Below are 21592 nucleotides of genomic sequence, written 5' to 3'. Positions count from 1 at the left end.
TTACATGGAAAGAGTAAGGATGGCTGTCATTAACCTAAAAACTAAAGCAGAAAAGACAGCTTCAAAAATTCAGTTTTTCAAGATAACTCCAGGTACTAGCAAATTAAAAAAAAAAAAAAAAAAAAAAGATTTCCCAACTAATGATTCGTTCACTAATGGGTGGTGCTCGGAGATTCTCACTACTTTTTGTTGAGTGCTTTTACATCCATGTTTGTGTCATTTCAGATTGGATTCTAAAGGACAATTCTAAATTAAGCTCCCTCAGCTAGGAATTGCTGCTATCCACTATCATGCCCAGGTGCCCAGGACAGCAAAACACCTAACACGGAATAGATGATACGCAAGGAAAGGTGGACTATACCCGTCTTCTGTACTGTGTGAAGTCCAGGCAATTTCACCCAACCTTCTAATGCAATAAACACAGCTTAATTCCAAATGGGCAAATCTACATTCTTTCAAAATGCAATTTTATTAGAACCACCACTCTTCCCCCTAATTGCTACACAATTTAAAATGACATTTTTGGGAAAAAAAAATAAATAAATAAATGGCATTTTTGTCATCTTGCCTATGTTAAAATAGTAACAGCATGAGCATTATAGTATCACTACTATTATTCCTTCCTAACAAACATTTTTCTTTTTTTCATTGGGAGACACATTTCCAATGTTTTTTGTTTGTTTTAGTATGAATTTTATTAGTTTGAAAAGCAAAGTGGCAAAGAGGCAGAGATCTTCCATCCACTGGCTCATTCCTCAAATGGCCAAAGCTGAGCCAGGCCAAAGCCAAGAGCCTAGAATCTCATCTGGGTCCTGCACGTGGGTGGCAGGGACCGGAGCACTTGGGTCATCTTCTGCTGCTTTTGCAGGTGCATTAATAGGGAGCTGGCTCAGAAGTGGAGCAGCTGGGACTTGAATTAGCACCCCTACAGGATGAGGGCATTGCATGCTGTGGCTTACCCCATTGCATCACTGCCCCCCCTAAACAAAGGTTTTAAAAGCAACTAAAAACATGGGAGGCCAAAATGCAACCATCACGTCGGTGGGAAGGTTGCTGACACTTGTCCTGGAGGCACTGCTCTCAGCAGCTGGTGCACATGACTGCAGGTGATCCTTCGCCAGCCCTCAAAGCAGGAGCTATTATTACTGCTTCCATTTTATGGAGGAGGAAAATGAGGCACACAGGTAGATCAAAAGAAGACTACAGTCAACTGGTGAAAGTATTAAAGCCAGAGACGCGAAGTCACCAGCACACAACCATAATCAGGAAGATGACTGCTCACCTCTTGGCCATAAGACCAAAGTCTGAAAGTCTTTGATATTCTGACGACATTACGAGCTCCAGGGAGAACATGAAAAAACAAGTTGTTTCCTCACGAGATCCTAACAACAGGTGCCCCAAAAGGGGTACTATTATTAAGTTATCACTTAATAACAACACAGATTTTTATACACCACCCATACAGGGCCACAGAAGAATATCATTCATTATACTAAGATTGGCCAAATACAAAGTATCTGATTGTGTGAATTAGTCTCTGAATTTCTGGTCTTGTGAAGAGATGATTTACCGGATACCAACACTGTTACTTAATTGTAACCAAACATGAGCAGTGGCTACAATCACCTCTGGCTACCAAGTCTAATGCATTTGACTGAGGATTATCTAAGACATGACCTTGTTCCATGGTACTTCAAAAGGCTTGTGGGGGGCAGTCAGGAGGTTTGCAAAAAAGCAAAGTTTAAGTTAAGTTTATTTTGATGCTACGTATTTTTCATGAATGTTTTGAAAATCCCTTTATGTATGGATCTTTTATACCTTAATAAACATTATCTTTTTATGCTTTGCTTTATTGAAGAGGCAAAGAGACACACAGAGAGTACTTCCATCTGCTGGTCCACACCCCCCATGGCCATGATGGCTGCTGGGCTGGGGCGGGAGCCAGTAGCCAGGAACTCACATCAGGCCTCTCACAGGAGTGGCAGGGACTCAACCACTTGAGCCACCAGCACCTGCCTCCCAGGATTTACATTAGCAGGAAGCTGGCATCAGGAGCGGGAGCCAGATATTAAACTCAGGTACTCCAAAGCGGGACATGGGCATCTTTAAAAAAAAAATACACACACACACACACACACTTGAAAGGCAGAGTGAAGGGGCATGGCTTAAGGGGGAGAAAAGAAAACAGATCTCCATCTACTGCTACACTCCCCCCAAATGGCTGCAATGGCAGGGGCTGGTCCAGGCTGAAGCCAGGAGCCAAGAACTCCATCCAGGTTCTTCACATGGTGGGGCAGGGACCCAAGCTCTTGTGCCAGCTTCCACTTTTTCCCAAGGAACATTAGCGGGGAACTGGACTGGAAGTGGAGCAGCAGTGACCTCCAAATGGTGCTCCAACATGCATCACAAGCAGCAGCTTAACCCAGCATACCACAGGCCAGCCTGGGACACGGGCATCTTAACACCAGGCAGGCCACACGCATCTCCAAAAAACATTACCGTTTCCATCTTGCATGAGCCTTTTGGAGCTCGGCACACATGCACTATAGAAACCGACCTGAAAACTTCAGGAATGTTAAAGGCACTGCAAGCCAGCATCATTCTAAATGAGGATCAAGAACTGCTGGGGGTTCATGGTAGCGCAGGCAGTACTGCAGGTGGGTTTCCACAGCCACTACCACCCCTGAGGAGGGCCGGGGCAGGTGGGAGTCAGTGTTATCCCAGCATGCACACAGCACTACCATTGTTCTACGGTGCCACGACATGAAAAAGGGCTGGGCAATGCGGGTGACTGGGCGAGAGCTAACGCTGCAGAATCACGTTTGGGCCCACACCCAGGTCCCGCTTTCGGCAGTGGGACCACCTCGGGCACGGTCCTTCTCTTTCCGTAGGCCCAGTTTCTCTGTGAGTGAAATCGAGATGATGGCAACTACCTCACAAAACCCCATACAGGGTAAGTAAATGAATACGTCCAAGGCAGGTCTCAGAGCACACAGGACAGGGACAGGGCTGCGAAATGCCTGCGGTCACTCTGTCATCTACACTGCCCGCATGGCGCCACAGCGGAAGAGAATAACGGGGGAGGGTGCTTGCTCCCACCAGCCTGCTTCCATACAGGCACAGCACTCCCAGAGACTTCCACGTGGCCCATCTGCACGCACATTCCACCAAAAACTGCCCCAGCAGGAAACACACACTCAAGTTATTTACATCCTACGTTTTGAGAGTCAGTAAGTAGAGGGCCCTTGCCTCTGTGGTCACTCTCTTATCACTGATTCTGCCTTGGATTTTTATTCCACTTCCATATTGGGCCCACGTCCTTCTGAGCTGGAGATGGCTATCCACAACTGCCTGCAGAACGGCTCCTGGTTTAACAGTTTGCAACCCAAAACGGTCTAGGTCCTATCTTCCTCTTCTTTTTTAAAGACTTATTTATTTATTTTGAAGGCACAGTCAGAGAGAGAAAGAGATCTTCTGGTGGTTCACTCCCCAGATGGCAGCAACAGCCAGAGCTGCGTCAGGCCTTTGGAGCTTCTTCCAGGTCTCCCACGTGGGTGCAGGGGCCCGAGCACTTGGGCCATCCTTTGCTGCTTTCCCAGGCCATAGCAGGAGCTGCATCATAATTGCAACAACTGGGACAGGAACTGCAGCCTCTATGGGATGCTGGCATTGCCATTCCACAATGCCAGCCCCTCTATCTTCTGCTAAAACCATCCAGCTCCCCCAGTGCCTCTCTCTGCCTCAGCTAAGTACTTCCCACCTCACTGACAACTGAGACTGCCTCCTTTGACCCCCACTCACCCAAACCCACCCTTCCCACTTCCACACAGCCAAGGTGCCACCTGTGAGGGGCTGGCAGGGTGAGGAGGCATTTGCTCACACGATTCTGCTGCCTGAAAACTGGCCACCAAGCTGCAGACTGAGAGACTCGCGCACAGGACTTGCAGCCTAGCCGTGAGGACACCGCGTCACACGCTGGAGTGCCTGGGCGTCTGATCCACTGGCTCCAGCTTCCTGCTAGGGCAGACCCTGGGAGGCAACAGTGATGGCTAAAGGAACTGGATTCCCACTATCCACAGGGGAGGCCTGGATAGAGTTTCCAGCTCTTGGCTTCAGCTCCAAAAGGGCGATGTTTTGGGAGGGAACCAGCAGATGGAAGCAGTGTGTGTGTGTGTATGTGTGTGTCAAACAAATAAATAAACACATCAAAGTATTATGGATAGGTTGACACAATGTCTGGGATTCATTTCAAAGTAACCCAGTTGGAATTGGGAGAGGGAGAACAAGAGATGGAACAGAAGCAGCCCCAAGCTCACAAGGCCAGAGGATGAATTCCTGGGGTCTGCACGTGAGTCCCAGCAGTCTCTACAAAGTGTTTATAGTTTTATGTTCTTTAGCAGGGAAATCACTCATGTCCAGCTGCATGCACAAACAGGTGTGACCCCAGCCTGCCTCCTCTCCGACTCATCACCCCGAGCCTCACTGCAGGCCAGTGGCATGAGAGCTGCCACAGGCTCACAAGGCTCTAAGCAAGGGCCCAGGCCCCCGTGCCTCCCTCCGGCCGCAGGGCACATGCCCAGAGCTCAGTAGACAGGGCCACGTCATTCAAGCGCTCCAGTATACGTCTTTTACCCTTCATACACACTTCTTCACTCAGCTGTTTGGGCTTAATCATTTTCCTTGTTTCCTTTTATTCTATTTCTACCTCATTCAAAAGACTATGGATTCCTTAAGGACATTTCATTCAACAGTCTCTGTGATATGCCTGGGAGGTGGTAATTACTTAGTGCTTTGTAAAACTGAAGCAAAAATTAAACAGAACAGGAGTCCTTCATGGCAAATGCCATCAAGTACGTCTATGTGTCTTTCCTATGGTTGCACTGATCTCTTGCATGTCACCACCTTCTTTAAAAATGGCTTTCATGTTTTACAGCGATCTAGAATGTATCTCTAAAGCATCAGTATTACATCAGGAAGAAAGGCTACTCAGAGAGATGAGGGCAACTTGCTTCCCTGTTTCTGAACTAATGTTCATGCTACTTCGCATCTCTTCTCTTGTGGCTGTGGGAACACATGCTTTGTTCTGTTGGGAGGACAGTTCTGTTTCGTATTCCATAATGATAAAAATGTCAACATGCTCTGTTATGTGACATACTATCTCTGGCCCACTCACCAGAGATAACGATGCAGACTCAAACACGAACTTACCAGGAAAGGACTGTGAGCCTTTATTTTATGAGAGGAAACAGTTCAAAGGTTTCAAATATCTAAACCATTAAAAAACAAGCTAATGCTGAGCCCACTGTTACTAACACTCCATTGATAATTTAGGGAAATGTAGTTACTACATTCATTATACATTCTACAAACAGAAAGGAGACACTTACTAGTATAAAACCTCATTTGCTTCGTGTCTTTCGTATCTCACAGTTTCACACATTAACCTGTAAAAGAGATGAAGACATGAGTTCAACATCTGGCACTGAAAAACCTGCTAAAAACCTAAAGGAACCAAATTAACATCATTTTTATGTAATGTTTTATATAATACAACCATTTACTAACCTCAACATGAATACTTCTGGTATCCGAATTAACAAAATATACAGAACAAAACAAGATATGCTTAAGATGTTAGGGAAAAAACTCCTACCAAGATGTCAACTTTGCCAGTTATTTTATGGGGAAAAGGACTGTGGCATGTGAATAAACTAATGTTTCCCAAGGTCAATGGTGAATGAGAAAGAGCTCAAAAATTAGCAAGGAAAACCTATCCATTTCAAAAATGACAATTTCGGGGCTGGCACAGTGGTGTAGCAGGTAAAGCCTCCACCTGCAGTGCCAGCATCCCATATGGGCACTGGTTCCATTCCCAGCTGCTCCACTTCCAACCCAGCCCTTGCTGTGGCCTGGGAAAGCAGTAGAAGACAGCCCAAGTCCTTGGGCCCCTGCACCTGCATGGGAGACCCAAAGAAGCTCCCGGCTCCTGGCTTCAGATCAGCGCAGCTCTGGCTGTTGCGGCCAATTGGGGAGTGAACCAGCAGATGGAAGACCTCTCTCTCTCTCTGTGTGTGTGTAACTCTAATAAATAAGTCTTTAAAAAAATAAAGTGACAATGTCTTGCACAGCTCAACATTAACATTATTCAATTGCACGGAATTCCAGACAAAAGCGGGCATTTGTTAACTCAGTTTTTGTATGAATGATGACTACACAGAGCATTAGAACTCTAATTTTTCCCAGGGGGGGGGAAATTATGGAAAACATGAATACTATTTAAGTGTCTAAAATGATCTGAAGAATGGCATTTTTAAGAAGCTTCCTGTTACATTAAATCCAATTAAATATTAAAAAAAAAAGTACAGAAATGCAACACAGAGAATGCCTATTCCTTCTATGAAGGAACTAGCATAGCAAAAGCTGGCTGTAGGAGTGAGCGTTCTCACAGCACCTGCATTTTGGTGCATGGGGGCTACCATCCTCTGAACTGCAGATCAAACCCACATCCATATCCCCTCTGCCAAGTCCAACAAACGTAGCCAATGAGGGCTGCTCTGTTCCCTGGTTCTTCTCACAGCCACATGACCACCACCCTACTGCCCCCCTCCCTCAAAACATGGCACCTGCATGTCCACTTCACCACAGGGAGGCAGTACATCTTGAACACATGTCAGTAAACACACAATTTTTTCCCCATGGGTCTAATCACAGTTCTTCAAGGGAAAGGCTGCTGCTCACAAGTGGTGAGTCTAAAAACACCTGGTCCTAGGGGCCTAGCACTGTGGTGTAGTGGGTAAAGCTGCCGCCTGTGGTGCCAGCATCCCACATGAGCGCCGGTTCCAGTCCGGGCTGCTCCACTTCTGATCCAGCTCTCTGCTATGGCCTGGGAAAGCAGCAGAAAACGGCCCAAGCCCCTGGGCGCCTGCATCCACGTGGGAGACCTGGAAGAAGCTCCTGGCTCCTGGCTTCGGATCAGCCCAGCTCTGGCTGTTGTGGCCATCTGGGGAGTGAACCAGTAGATGGAAGACCTCTCTCTCTCTCTCTCTCTCTCTCTCTGCACCTCTCCTTCTCTCTCTGTGTAACTCTGACTTTCAAATAAATAAATAGATCTTAAAAAATACCTGGTCCTAAATTAAGTCACAGGCTCTGCCCTGCCTCTTTATGCCCACTTTGCATCTTATTTCTCCTGCCCCGTGAGCCCTGTGTGTCCGCACGCCTACATCGCCCTCTGTGTCTGCTGCTCCACTACTCGCTCCCAGTAACACACAAACGAGCTCAGCAGTATCCATGCGGCCGGTAATCCTGCTTTCCTAACCCAGAGCCCCCTCCAGCTGTCCTCTGTACTCTGCCGGCCCGTCACAGAGTCTCCTGCACAGCTATGTCCTGTGTCCGCTCGTTCACCTCCCTTCACTGCCCCTTCAGCTGGTCCCTGAAGCTCCACCGAAACGGCTCTGTGAGTCACCCGCTCGCTCCTGGTCACCTCAGTCCCATCTGTTCCTACGAGAACCGCACCTCTCAGCAATGGGTTAGTCCTTTCTCCTTGTACCACTTATCTTCCTCAGACTTCTGTCTTTGGATTTTGCACTTGACTCACTGGTCTCCTTTGGAGTCTCCCCATCCCACTCTGCTACTGGACTTCTAAACGTTGTCACCTTTAGAGGCTGTCCTTGTACCTCTGTTCTTGGGTCAGATACCCAAGCAATCTCAGTTTGTGACTTTAAATTTAACCCCTTTTCTTGTATACATACTTCCGAAGCAATGTCCAAGACCTCATCTCCCGCCAAGACATTCACTCATCCAAATGTCTACTCCAGGAAGCCCCTTGAATGCATGATGGACACCTCCTATTTAAAATGTCCTAAACAGCTGGGGCTGGCACTGTGGCGCAGCACGTTAACGCCCTGGCCTGAAGTGCTGGCATCCCATATGGGCGCCAGTTCGAGTCCCGGCTGCTCCACTTCTGATCCAGCTCTCTGCTATGGCCTGGGAAAGCAATAGTGGATGGCCCATGTCCTTTGGCCCCTGCACCCACATGGGAGACCTGGAAGAAGCTCCTGGCTCCTGGCTTTGGATCAGCCCAGTTCCAGGCGTTGTAGCCAACTGGGGAGTGAACCAGCAGATGGAAGACCTCTCTCCCTCTCTCTCCTCTGTGTAAAACTCTGACTTCCAAATAAATAAATCTTTTAAAAAATTTTTTAAATATAATAAAATGCCCAAAACAGAACTCGAATTTCCTCCCCCAAAACCAGCACCAAACACACAGGCCCTCAACCCTGGAGGCAGCTTGCACTCCTCTCCTTTCTTCTCTCCATCTTTCTGCCAGCACCTGTCTCCAAAATGCATCCTACAACACTGATCCTGTTTACCGTCTCCTCAGCTGAGATCCAGTAGGAACTAGCATTACCCCACTACTATGTCTTAGCAGCACCCTGGGTATAGGTTTCTGCCTTTTCTTTTCCATGCCCTTATCCAGAGAGATGTTTCCGTACAGAAAAGCAGGTCATCTCATACCTCTGTTGCCACAGTCTTTAGAAGAAAACCCAAGCTGCTTGTCCCTGAACACAGTCCTGTACTAACTGCTGCAACTACTACACCAGTTACCCACCTACACCACCTCACTGCACCATGGCCTCGCCTCCCGCTGCACCAAGTATGCTGCTGGGACAGCACTTGTGGGGCACCTGCACACGGCAGACATTTTTCCCCAGTTACCGTCACCTCCTTTTGGCTCTGAAGTCACGGCAACCCAGCATCCATTCGTACCATGCCCCACACACCGAAATCTGAATGAAAAGCACAGTGATCTGTTGCCCTCAAGTGGTCTGCTCCACCAGGAACATGGATGTTCTGTGATGCCAAGGGTCTGGCTGACATCAACAACCTATATCACTCTCCAGCGCACAGCAGGCATGCAATTGCTCACTGCTTACAGAATCCATTTATCTGGTGCTATCAGAAAGCCATGGTAAAATCTCTTACATGGTAAGCAGCAAAATGCTTTTGTGTTTAAACATTGTTAGGAAATGTTTCACCAAAAGCACACGGATCGCCCCTGAATTCTTTAAAGAGTTTAACAACCATAGCTTAGTTGCTACTTAATGATCTAAAGGTGCCTGTATGATGACAACTATACTCATCAATAATGTTGAAGAAAATACTTAATCCAGTAGATGCTTGTTTGCAACTCTCATTAGTTCCAAACAGTCTGTTTTTTCGCAGTTTTAGTCTCTGTTCTGAACCTCTACCCCTTTGGCAAATACAACACTTCTAGTCCACATGAGTTAAGGTAGTAGAAACACTAACCTATTACTAAAATTGTGGTTTTTTTTTTAAAAAAAAATCTGTCATTTCTAAGTGAAAATCTGAAAAGCTTCATATCACACAAAGTGTGCTATCCTGGGGTGAGCAGCAGGGGGCAGTAGGTTGGGCCACCGTTTGGGACACCCACATCAGAGTGCTGGTTCTCGCGCTGTGCTTTGATCCCGTGAATGCACCTGGGGAAGCATGGACGATGGCGATGGCTCGAACACGTGGGCCCTGGCCACGGACACGAAGACAGATGCAGTGCCAACCTCATGACCTAGCCTGGCCCCGCCCAGCTGTCGTGGACATGCGGGGAGTAAACCAAAGATGGAGGAGACCTCTCCTCCACCCTCCTCTCTGTCAACCTGCCTTTCAAATAAATTAACTTTTTACAGGAAAATTTTAAAACTGCGTGATCTTAGCACAGCACAGCGAATGGCCCTAAGTGCTGGGAATCAGTTGCTGGCTCCCAGGTGGAGCGGCTACAACACAAGCAGCTGAAGCGTCCCACGCAGGAAACCCTCTCTCCTCCTCATGGGACAACAGTGCCCTTGCTCCAGCGTCCTCTCCCGAACGGGCAAAGGGAAATCTTCATCAAGAGCATTTTCCCACTGTAATCACATGACCATGTTGCATGGAAGTCTTAGCTGACTGTTCTCCATTAATCCAGGGGTAAAAAACCTTTACAAAATTTAAAAAAAAACCATTGATCTAAAGGAGTATCACTCCCAGAAACGGTAGTATTATAACCCAAGCTACTGCTAGTATTCATTTGGTATCCTGATCTTGCTCTAAAAAAGAACTCATGTTTGCCTAAGCAGATGCTTTCCATAAATGTGAATTTTCAACACCGGCAGAATAAGATCTCAAAGGCCACTCTCTGTAAGCTCATGCCAAGAAAGGGTCTGAACAGGCTCCAAAATGAACCTTCTACAGCCTTGAAGCAAGTGGTTATTTCTAACCAAAGTGACCTCTAAAAGCAAAGTTGATAGTTCTCAAGCTAAATGATGGGTGTATGTAGTATTTCCACTTTTGGAATTCTCGAAATTTCTGTAAGTATTAAACATTTTATTTCCACTGTATAAAATAACTATTACCTAAATAATTTTAAATGCATGCCTACTATAAACACACAGTGCATCTGTATCTGAATGCTACACGTGTGTGTGTGTGTGTGTGTTTTTAACTTGAAAGGCAGGAATACAGACAGAAGGAGAGCGAGAGATCGATCGATCTTCCATCCGCTGGTTCACTCCCCAAATGGCCGCAACAGCCAGGGTTGTGCCAGGCCAAAGCCAGGTGCTTCTCCAGGGTCTCCCATGTGGATGCAGGGGCCCAAGCACTTGGGTCACCCTCTGCTGCTTCCCCAGGCCACTAGCAGGAAGCTGGATCATAAGCAGGGCAGCCAGGACTCAAACCAGTGCCATATGGGATGCCAGCACTGCAGGCGGAGGCTTAGCTCTATACACCACAGTGCCAGCCCCCGTTAGCATGGTGTATGTGCACAACAGAAGTGTCAGTTTTAGTTTTGCAGATTAACTGCATCCAATTATATAAACAATTGGTGTTATAGCTTTTTCTCAAGAAATTTGTCATGATAAGACATAAAATCAAAGTTATACGCTTTAAAAATTATTCTTGCCTTAATTTGAGCCATCTTCTAAAACCCCAATGGTTTTGCCCTTTCTAATAAAACTTGACTGAATTTTTAAACACTTAATCTGCAATCTACTTAAATTTAAATGATTTTCATTAAAAATTTAATTTTAGAAGTACTCAATCCTCTCGGTACCTTTTTCAATTAACAACTAAAGACAAAATTGACATGCTCACAAATTAATTAGTGTTGAAAGAGTAAGGGAGAAATATATAGGACAAGAATTCCTTCCATAATTAAAAACTACAGGTCAGGACTGGAGGAGACCTGACCTGTCCACTAGGTCCCTGTTGGTGTTTATCTGTAAACCACCTACTACAGTTACGGTAAAGTCACTCCTATCCTTTATTACTTTTGAAATTTTCTTTCTTTCCTTGCTTGCTTCCTTTCTCTTCTTCCTCAGACAGAGTGATAGAGAGGAGGAGAGAGAGAAAGAGGCTCTCGCATGCACTGGTTCACTCCCCAGATGGCCACCGCAGCCAGGGCTGGGTCAGGTGAAAGTCAGAGCCAGGAACTCCATCTGGGTCTCCTACCTAGGGGCAGAGACTCAAGTCCTTGAGCCACCAGGCACACTAGCAGGGAGCTGGATGGGGAGCAGAAAAACCTGGGCCTGAGCCAGCTCTCATGTAGAAATGTCAGTGTCCCAGCTGGCACTACAGCTGCTGTACCCTAAAACCTTCCCCTACGCCTGTTCCTATATATTAAGTCCAGATAACCCTAAATAAAGTTACTGAATTACTAAACAACAGAAGTGATTTCAAAAACAAATATTCTGCTCCCCACCCAAAAGAAGGGCAGTTTACTTAATGCAATAAACATAATCATACAAAGACCTACAACATACAAAAATAATGAACCGAATCATTCTTTGAATTATAACAATCTGGTTTCGAGTGTATCTGTGTGGGGGTGAGAGGTAGACTTGTATTTACCAGAATGGCAAGCGGGGCCCCTTCTGGCATGTTCACCAAATGGTGGTTATTACTTTCGAGCAGGGAGGGGGTGAGAGAGACACACACCAGGGTAGGAGTGGAAGAATATTCGTAAAATAGGAATGTCAGCAATTCAATTCAATTTTGGAAAAGTTATAAAGCCAAATATAAGAGGCTAGAGGAAGGGGAGTTCTCATACCTTTTCTTTAAGCCTACTTCTTAACAATAAAAAAAAAAAGAAGTAATACAAAATTCTAACATTCCATCATTAAGAAAATATGAAAATGACCTACCTGAGTTGATGCTCCCTCAGGTTTGACAAGGCTTCCATACCATGTAAATAGGAATACACTATTTCCAGATCCTGTCGAAAGGAAAAGATAGAGATTATCAGACTTCCAGGGAAAGAAGTTTATCAAAGACATCACTCGACCTGCAGGCAAAAACAAGCTATCGATACCACTGTTTCCCCCGTTAAGCACATGTTTTCTTAGACTTTAAACATTATTCAAGGGAAAGGAATTGCACAAAGGTCCTCCATTATAACCACTTATGTGAAAAGCACAAAATCTACCTAAACAAACTAATCTATGAAAATAATATTCTTAAGTTGTTCTTTATCACCTATTTTCTGACTTGTACATCAAAATAGCCATTGCAAAGTTTTAATTTCCCAGTATATATACATATATATATATATATAGGATACCATCATTATTAAATAAAATTATTTTACTATAAAATCAATGCATATTACTTCAAAAGTACACTTAAAAATGAATGTATATTCAATTTGTTTTGATTCTACCAAAATAATATTTCTTATGTAAAGAGGTACACATATTTGAAATATTTCCATTTTAGAAAAGAAAATATGGCCAGCGCCACGGCTCAATAGGCTAATCCTCCGCCTTGCGGCGCCAGCACACCGGGTTCTAGTCCCGGTCGGGGCACTGATCCTGTCCCGGTTGCCCCTCTTCCAGGCCAGCTCTCTGCTGTGGCCAGGGAGTGCAGTGGAGGATGGCCCAAGTCCTTGGGCCCTGCATCCCATGGGAGACCAGGAGAAGCACCTGGCTCCTGCCATTGGATCAGCATGGTGCGCCGGCTGCAGCGTGCCTACCGCGGCGGCCATTGGAGGGTGAACCAACGGCAAAAAAGGAAGACCTTTCTCTCTGTCTCTCTCTACTGTCCACTCTGCCTGTCAAAATAAATAAATAAATAAATAAAAATTAAAAAAAAAAGAAAATATATGTTGCTTTTTGGATCACATTGTAGCAGGTGCAAAAAAAGACTTAAGTAATGAGTGACTCTTACTGAGTCACTGGTGCTGCACCAGTGCTGTGGTGCAGCAGGTTAAACCCCAGTCTGCAGTGCCGGCATCCCATATGGGCGTCGGTTCCAGTCTTGGCGCTCCACTTTCAATCCAGCTCTCTGCTATGGCTTGGGAAAGCAGTAGAATATGGCCCAAATCCGTGGGCCCCTACACCTGTGTGGGAGACTCAGAAGAGGCTCCTGGCTCCTGGCTGTAGGTCAGCGCAGCTCCAGCCGTTGCGGCCAACTGGGGAGTCAACCAGAGGGTGGAAGACCTCTCTCTCATTCTCTCCCTCCCTCTCCCCACTCCTCTGCCTCTCCTTCTCTCTCTCTGTAACTCTTACAAATAAAATAAATCTTTAAAAAAAAAAAAAAGAGTCACTCCTCATTCTCTCTTTCCATAAACTCTGGCAAGCACCAGTCTACTTTCTCCTTCTCCAGATTTGCCTGTTCGGGACATTTCCTGTAAATGGCATCTTACAGTGGAATGCACAGCCTTGGAGGGCAGGCTTCTGTCACGTAGCATGATGTTTCTGGAGGTCCACTCATCTTGTAGCATGGATCAGCACTTTCTTCATTAATGCTACGTCATATTCCACTGTGACTATAGACTACAGTGGCTTAGCCATTCGTTAGCTGATGGGTATTTGGGTTAGTCCCAGTTTTTGGCTATTACTACTATGTTGTCGTGAACTCACGTGCATACGTTTTTGCTTGAATGCCATTTTCAGTTCTCATGGGTAGACTTCCACAGAAGGGAGCTGCTAGCTCACACAGTAACTCTGCTAAACTTTTTAAGGATCTGCCAACTGCTTTCCTAAGAGGCTGTAGCATTTTATAAGCCATCAACATTGCAAAAGGATTCTGGTTTTGCCACATGCTTGTTGACACTTATCATTGTCCATCTTTTTTACTTTAGCTATCCTACTGGGTGTGAAGTAATATCTCATTGTGGTTTCGATTTGCATTTCCCTAATAACTAACTCACATGCTTTCTGGCCTTTTATATAATCTTAGGTGAATATTCAAATTCTTCATATTTTAATTGAGTTGTCTTTTTATCATTAAATTGTGAGATTTGTGAATTCTGGATTGAAGGTCCTTTTCAGAGTCACATTTAAGAAACCATTACCCAGGCCAGTGCCGAGGCTCAACAGGCTAATCCTCCGCCTGCGGCGCCGGCACCCTCGGTTCTAGTCCCGGTCGGGGTGCCGGATTCTGTCCCAGTTGCTCCTCTTCCAGGCCAGCTCTCTGCTGTGGCCAGGGAATGCAGTGGAGGATGGCCCAAGTGCTTGGGCCCTGCACCCCATGGGAGACCAGGAGAAGCACCTGGCTCCTGGCTTCGGATCAGCACAATGCGCCGGCCGCAGCAGCCATTGGAGGGTGAACCAATGGCAAAAGGAAGACCTTTCTGTCTCTCTCACTGTCCACTCTGCCTGTCCAAAAAAAAAAAAAAAAAAAAAAAACACCAATCCAAGATCACAAAGATTTACTATTATATTTTCTGTATTTTCTTCTAGAATTCTATTTCTAAAGGCTATTCTCTCCTCCACTGAACTGTATTGTAATCTCTGGAAAATGATCAACTGCCCATAAGTGTAAGGGTTTATTCCTGGACCTTCAGTGCTGGTCCACTGGTCTGTGCGCCTATCTGGATGCCAGTTTCACACTGTGCTGATTACACAGCTTTGGGGTCGAGTTTTAAAGCACATGTGAGTGTTCCAACATTGTTCTACTTTTTCACGATTGTCTTGACTCTCTTGACCACCTAGCATTTCCGATCTGAATTTCTGAATCAAAGTGTCAATATCCGCCCCAAAAACAAGGAAAACAGAAAGCTGAGATTTCACTGCAGCTGACTGCGGACCAGCTGGTAGCGCTGCCATCTCAGCAACACTAAGTCCCCACTCATTCAGGTCTCCTCTAATTTCCTCCAACAGTGTCCCGGACCCTCCAGCGTCCGAGTCACAGTTCCCTGGTTAAACCTAAACCGTTCCGTGAAGAAGGAGCTTTTGGGGCCTTACAAAAGACTCAGGAACAACGAGAACTCTGTGCCACTGAATTCCGTGTACCAAAGCCCGAGGTCAACAATTCACAGTGTAACTGGATGAGGAACCAGAAACCTTTCTAAGAGAACACCACGACTTTCAGCCTAAAATATTTTATCATAATCTCTAAACATTATGATGTGTTAAGAGGCAGGGGGGGAAAAGACTTGATTTATAATTTCAAGTCATTCTGATTTAAAATGCATCAATGTTAGGAATTTTTCAATGTGATAAACGATCGGATGAAGTGAATGACAGCCTTCCATTTTATTCATCTGTAGTCTTTGACTTCTAAGAAGTCTTTTAAAAAGGTGTTCTAATCATAATGTTCTATTTGCATTTAGGGAAAATCAACAAAAATGTCCCAATTAATGAAAAGAATTCATTTTTTTAAGACTTATAATGAAAGGTCCTTCTGGATAATTCTAAAGCTCATGATCTGGTTTAAATACGTGCGTTTATGCTGCTTGAAGCCGTCAGCGACACAGGAGCAGTGCCCTTTCACTTCTGAGGAGCTCACATGGTGAGCCCAATACCAAATTCTTACATGTTTTTGTTACGAACCCATCAGCCCATTGCCATCTGCCCAAAGTCTACACTGCCTTCCACCTAAGCACAGACACATGCAATACTTAGGTTCATTAAACAGTCATCAAGCAGATAAATTTACACGGACCGAAAAAAGTATTATTTGGAAAAATATTAGAAAGAAAAAGGATTTCAAAAATCTGTTCATTGAAAGGAAGAAGTCTAAAAGAAACACGACAGAAGACAGAATTTGGAAGCTTAGAGACAGGACCAAGGAAAGGCAAAGCCTCGAAAGAGAACAAGCCTTGAAAACAGCGGACTTGACTCTGAACTCAACCAGGCAAAATCAAAATCAAAAGACCGGTTCCTTGGCCAAATGGCACAATATTAACCTACTGCTTTGTTTTTAATAGCATGGGGTTTCACAATTAAAGAAGGATCACATTTCTGAATAAATCATGTGTCAATAAGATATACATGGACAAAACAATTTTCATGTGAATACGTAACTTACATGATTGTATAGCAAGCACCTACACATAACTATTGCCATTATTTCTTTACCTTTAGACACTCTAAATAAAACTTGCAAATTAAGTAAGGTTGCTGGTTAGTTAATAAAGCCTAGGAAACAGTGGGCTATTACCACCCGTACTCACTAATCGCCTTTGTCCCTGACACAAGGAAACAGGTCAGAGTTGTTACTGAGCCTGCATCACAAAGCCCAGCAAGTGAAGGGGAGACCCGGTGGACTCAGTGACGTCATTAACATGCTGTATACAGCTGCATAATGAAATACTCGCCCTCCCAGGGACGTGCGTCACTCAAACACACAATCAGAAAACCCTGTGTGAACTACCTCATGTGAGTACCTTATGCATCAAACCAGACTACAGACATCTTAGGTGTTAGTTTGCCAATTATGTCAGTTCCTCCTATTGCTCTTAGAGTATGTTAATGCAAAAGAAGCTTGGTTTAAATGGTCTATGACACAAGGATCTTACAAACCAGGGAAAGGAGAACACCATTCTGTGACATTGTGCTACACGGAAGGCAGCACTGGCTAGCTTGAGCCAGATGACTTTACAGACAGACTCCACCTAGACCTGAGATTTCCTAGTTGGAACGAACAGGAGTGGTAAGAAATCGGAGCCCAGAGGGCAGACAACCAGCAGGATCTGACTGTGCGAGGTGATGAGCACCAGTAGCCCGGAGCCGGGTCTCAGGGAAAACAGGTGCTGTGGCAAAGGCACGGAGAACTCTCTCTGGTCCTTCGGGATGAAAGGAAGTGGACCACAGATGAGCACGCACGGCTGCGAACCTAAGGGGGCGGGGATCTGCATTTAAGCTTTTCTTCAGTTTACCCTGGGAGCCAAGCAGGACTGTTAGGCTGCCCGGCAATTAGGGGGTGCAGGGAAGGTACACCACGCTGAAAGCCAAAATGAAGATCCCTTTCTCATTTCTAGGAGCGATATTTTGAAGTTCACAAACCCTGCCTTTCCCATCTGAACACAGACGCAGGTCTGTGGGGACCTGGAGCCTTCCCCAGGAGCTGCCTGTCTGCATTTGCATGTCCATGGAACATGAGATTCCAGGCGGCACAACCAAGAGAAATGAACTGTGTCCACAGCATGGACGGGGAGACGTCTGGGGGGATGAGAGGTCCCTGCGAGGGGATCCAGTTCTGCTGTCCCCCTTCCCACCGGAAGCATCACCCCTAACAGCGTCTCTCCCCATCTCAGGGCGCAGCCTGGCTTCCACTTACTGCAACACTGTTACTGGCATGGGACTGCCCCTACCCTGCAAGGAAGCAGAGTATAGGTGAGGGCTAAGAAAACCCCGCTCCTCAATCAACCTGCACCAGTCAACAATCAGTGCAAACCAGGGAGGTGACCTCAGCAAAGACATAGGAGGGAATTCTCCTATATGGCCTTCGTAGTCTTGCATTCTAATTGTTTTTTTCTCTCTACACAAACAAAAGAGATATAAACAGAATGAAGCTGTATGTCAACAAACTTGACTAATTAAAACAAAACGCTGGGCAGTGAGATCACCTGAAGTGTTCCAACTTCCGCTGAGGCCAAACAAGCAGGTCACGTACACCGGGAAATGTCTAACCTCCCAAGACAAAGAGAATGCACACGACTGTTACTATTTTAAAGGAACCTTAAAATGTCAGCTCTCCCCCCGCCCCCCAAAAAACTCTCCAGTCTTGGAGCACAAATAGGAACAGCTTGCTCTAACCAGGAAGCCGCGTGTTTTAGAACAATAAGCCTTTCCTTCTGCCCCAGGAAGGACTTCCTTTGCTCAGAAACACGTGCTACTTGAGAGCAGACTAAAGCTCTAAAACTCGCTGTACTCCCAGCAGACCAAGAGATGGACAGGCCACCAGAAAGAAGCGAAAGGAGGCTCCCAGGAAAAGCAGACTCCCTCCTCCCTTCCCTTCTCCCCCAGGCAAACCACCTGCAGCATCCACAAGCACCGCCGGAGGGCTTTCAGGAGCGCTCACAACCTAACCGCGCCGCCCTGCTGCGCAGATCTGCACCGTGCAGCGGCGCCCCAACGGCAGAGGCAGAGGGAGAGCGGCAGCCTCCGGGCTCTTGCTCCAGTTTCTCCCTGGAGACTCATTCGGACCAAGCGGGCTTCAGGGCACACTTATCATTCACTTATAACCGGCCGTTCGGGATCGTGTGTTTGCCAGCATCAGAAGTTCGCTCCCTGCGTGCAGCGTGTGTTTTAGCGCGGTCTTGCGGAGAGCTGAGAAGGAACTACGCCACCTCCTCCCGGCCCCCACTCCATATGATGCTGCACCCACTCCTGGCCTCTGCCACTCCTCACTGCTTGTGCACAACAAAAACACCGGGCCAGAGTCACAGGCGCCAGGAGAAATGTGCACCATCCCCCCTGTGAAATGGGCTTGCTTGATATCCTAAGCAAGGTATTTACACTGTGTTTAGAAGCAGGTTGAGTGAGAATCCTGTGCCTGTGTGAGAAACAGCAGGCCTGCTGGGGTGGGCAGTCCACGGATTTTCAAACCGGAGGAGGAGGGAGACGGGCCTCTTGCTTCAGGGGACCAGGGTCACCGGACTGGGACCGCCAATGTTAGCAACTCTCACGCATCCAGAGAGAGGAACTTGCAAAGACAAAAATGCAAGCTCTCCTTCTGGGCAAAGGCCCACGAGCAATGACCATGATTAATACGAGGGTTGGGAAGCTCACTACCCAAGGGTCAAAACTCCTGTCTGCAGTCAGATGGGAAGGGGTGGACAGGCAGGGAGCATCGCTGCCTACTGATGCCAAACCTTTAGAAGAGCTCACATATTCCCACCCAAAAAACATAGACAGGGCTTCTCCTGAGAAGCAAAGAGTGTGTTTCTGGGGTCAGAGGGGGCAGAGTTCAAACCCAGGCCCCTTCACTCCCCAGCTGTGATCCTCGGTGTGTTACTGAGACCAGATCTGCCAGGCCAGGTGAATCCTTACCTGGCTAGGCTGTGTCGCGGAAGTTGCAGTTTCCTGACAACACACAGAACAGTAGCTGAGTCTGAGATCCGAATGGAAGCAAAAGTAATCCTAAGACTCTAAACTTCTGAATACCCATAACATATGTGTGCACATCAGAACTGTCACAAACTAACGCATGCATGTCTACCCCCCAGAAAGAGCCGAGGGTGTGACTTGTAGAACACACAAAGGCCCTGGATCGTCTGCTTTATAAACCCAGATTTTTATACCAGGTTTAGAGAGAAGTATAACCAACGTGTGTTTTAGGCCATCACATCTGTTATTAATATACTTTCCAAATGACAGGGGTTTAGAATCTCATATCCCTAAGAATGACGAAAAGGGGAACACGCAAAATTTCCAATTTCAAAACAGCCCTTTAAGTTTTCCTCCCAGAAAGAATAACAGAAATATATTTAAAACTGGCAGAACTGGATTAAGTATTTTCCTAAGTTTACTTTCCATAGCCAAAAGCTGTTTCATAACACTCTAAAATGCAGGCTTTAAAAATGTCTGCATGTATTCCATTAACTTACGCTTAAATCCATATTCCTTTTTCTTTTTTTGAAGATGTATTTGTTTTGAAAATCAGAGTTACAGAGAGAGAGAGAGAATCGTCCATCCTGACTGTTCACTTCCCAGGTGGCCACAATGGACAGCACTGGGCCAGATTGGAGCCAGGAGCTTCTTCTGGGTCTCCCACATGGGCACAGGGGCCCAAGCACTGAGCCATCTCTCAATGTTTTCCCAGGTGCATTAGCAGGGAGCAGGATCGGAAGTGGAGCGGCCAGATCTGGAACCAGTGCCAATATGGGATGCCGGCGCTGCAGGCGGAGGCTTAACCCACTATGCCACAGCGCTGGCTCTAAGATTTATTTTTTTTAAGGAATTATTTTTATTTATTTGAAAACCAGAGTTACTGAGAGAGAGAGGTAGAGCCAGGGAACATGCCTCACAAAATCTTGTCATGTACAACATTGCAAAACATGAATTTCTAGCAGGTTCACAAGCGGCAATTAAGCTCCTACAGGGAAGAAAGTGGAGACTTCAGCCTAAAACTTGCAGAAGGACCCTCACCTACGGGGGGGGGGGGGGGGGGGCAAGGGCTGCCCTATTCCCTGCAGGGCGCACCATATCCAAACCCTGGCTTCAGAATAAAGCCCGAACACGGCCTCCTGCATGCACCCTTGCTAAGCTGTAACCAGCCATCTCTGGGCCCGCCTACAACAAAGTCCCTCAAGACGCCCTCCCTTCCGTCTGCCTGCTCAAAGATCACCCAGTCTCCCTGGGCTTCCTTTCTGAACTACACGGAGTCTCTCCTGCCCCTCCCGCTGGCCCCAGGCCCTGTGTTTGTGCTCTGTGTGGTCACTTGACTTCCAGGGGTTAATATCTGTATCTTAAACAAAGACAGCCTGTCTTCTCTTCCACCTCCTTCTATCTCTGCAGCTAGCAGCACACTGTGGGTGTTCTGGGTGCAGAGGGAGAACAGGCGGCATTGCTGCAGGGCAGGTGGTATGCAGGTCCCTAAGGTGAGCACTCCCTGAGAAGGAAGAGTCAAAGTGATCCCAGGCTGGGGTCCAGCCTCACCCATGTAGACTGCGGCGACTCCACGAATGGCCACAAGGTGGCAGCCCTTGCCCAGAGCCCCCTCAAAACAGCGCGTGGTCTCACCATGACACAGGACACACAGACACCGGGGTCAGGGAGTGTGATGATCCCTTTCTCTCCAAGCCCCTAAACCAAAGAGGCAGAGGGCAAGCCCATGGGCACGCCCATCACAGCCGCTTCATTGCCATCCTCCCTGGCAGGGAGATGTGTATTGTGAAGCAGCCTCCCCAGGGCAATTCAATTACCAAAGCAATGAAAACAAAAACGTTGGCTCAGGACACTGCTAGGCAGCCTGTGCTGCCCAGCCATTCATGCCTCAGGATTACATCATCACACACATGGAACATACACATGGAGCATGTGTGAGGAGTGAAAGCCATCGCAGAGTGTACGACTTCTGCTAGAAGTCGTATGTATGTTCTTAAATAGCTGTGTGGTCCTAAATCACGTGAAGACAAAATACAGGGAGATTTCAAAAACTTCGTGGGGAAAACAATGGAGAGGCGAGTTTATTTTGGTGCAAAAGATTCTGAAATCCCTGCATAGCTTTTTCCTTAATTTGTCTTTTTTTTTTTTTTTTAACTCCATCTTCCATGATCTTTTTGACTGCTTTGAGCTTACTAAATTATACCCAAAAGAAAAGTAGTCCTCTAGGACTGGGATTTCATTCCAATACAAACGTCAAAGCCCAGGGAAGCCTGGTC

At 46.4% G+C, this 21592-nt stretch overlaps 1 protein-coding gene across 3 annotated transcripts in view; it reads right to left on the bottom strand.

Annotated features, from left to right (window-relative positions):
* RAPGEF2 (Rap guanine nucleotide exchange factor 2) overlaps positions 1–21592 on the bottom strand; it is a 259943-nt gene that overhangs the window by 161831 nt on the left and 76520 nt on the right. For all 3 annotated transcript variants that reach the window (XM_062199353.1, XM_062199355.1, XM_062199354.1), the window contains exons 2-3: positions 12186–12256; positions 5388–5444 (exon numbers count right to left, since the gene is read on the bottom strand). In XM_062199353.1, coding sequence (XP_062055337.1) covers positions 5388–5444; positions 12186–12256 — 128 coding nt within the window. The remainder of the gene's footprint in view (positions 1–5387; positions 5445–12185; positions 12257–21592) is intronic.

The sequence above is a fragment of the Lepus europaeus genome, chromosome 8, assembly GCF_033115175.1.
Source record: "Lepus europaeus isolate LE1 chromosome 8, mLepTim1.pri, whole genome shotgun sequence".
Taxonomy (NCBI): Eukaryota; Metazoa; Chordata; class Mammalia; order Lagomorpha; family Leporidae; genus Lepus; species Lepus europaeus.
Note: the sequence above shows the minus strand (reverse complement) of the source record. Positions and strands in the feature narration are given on the sequence as shown.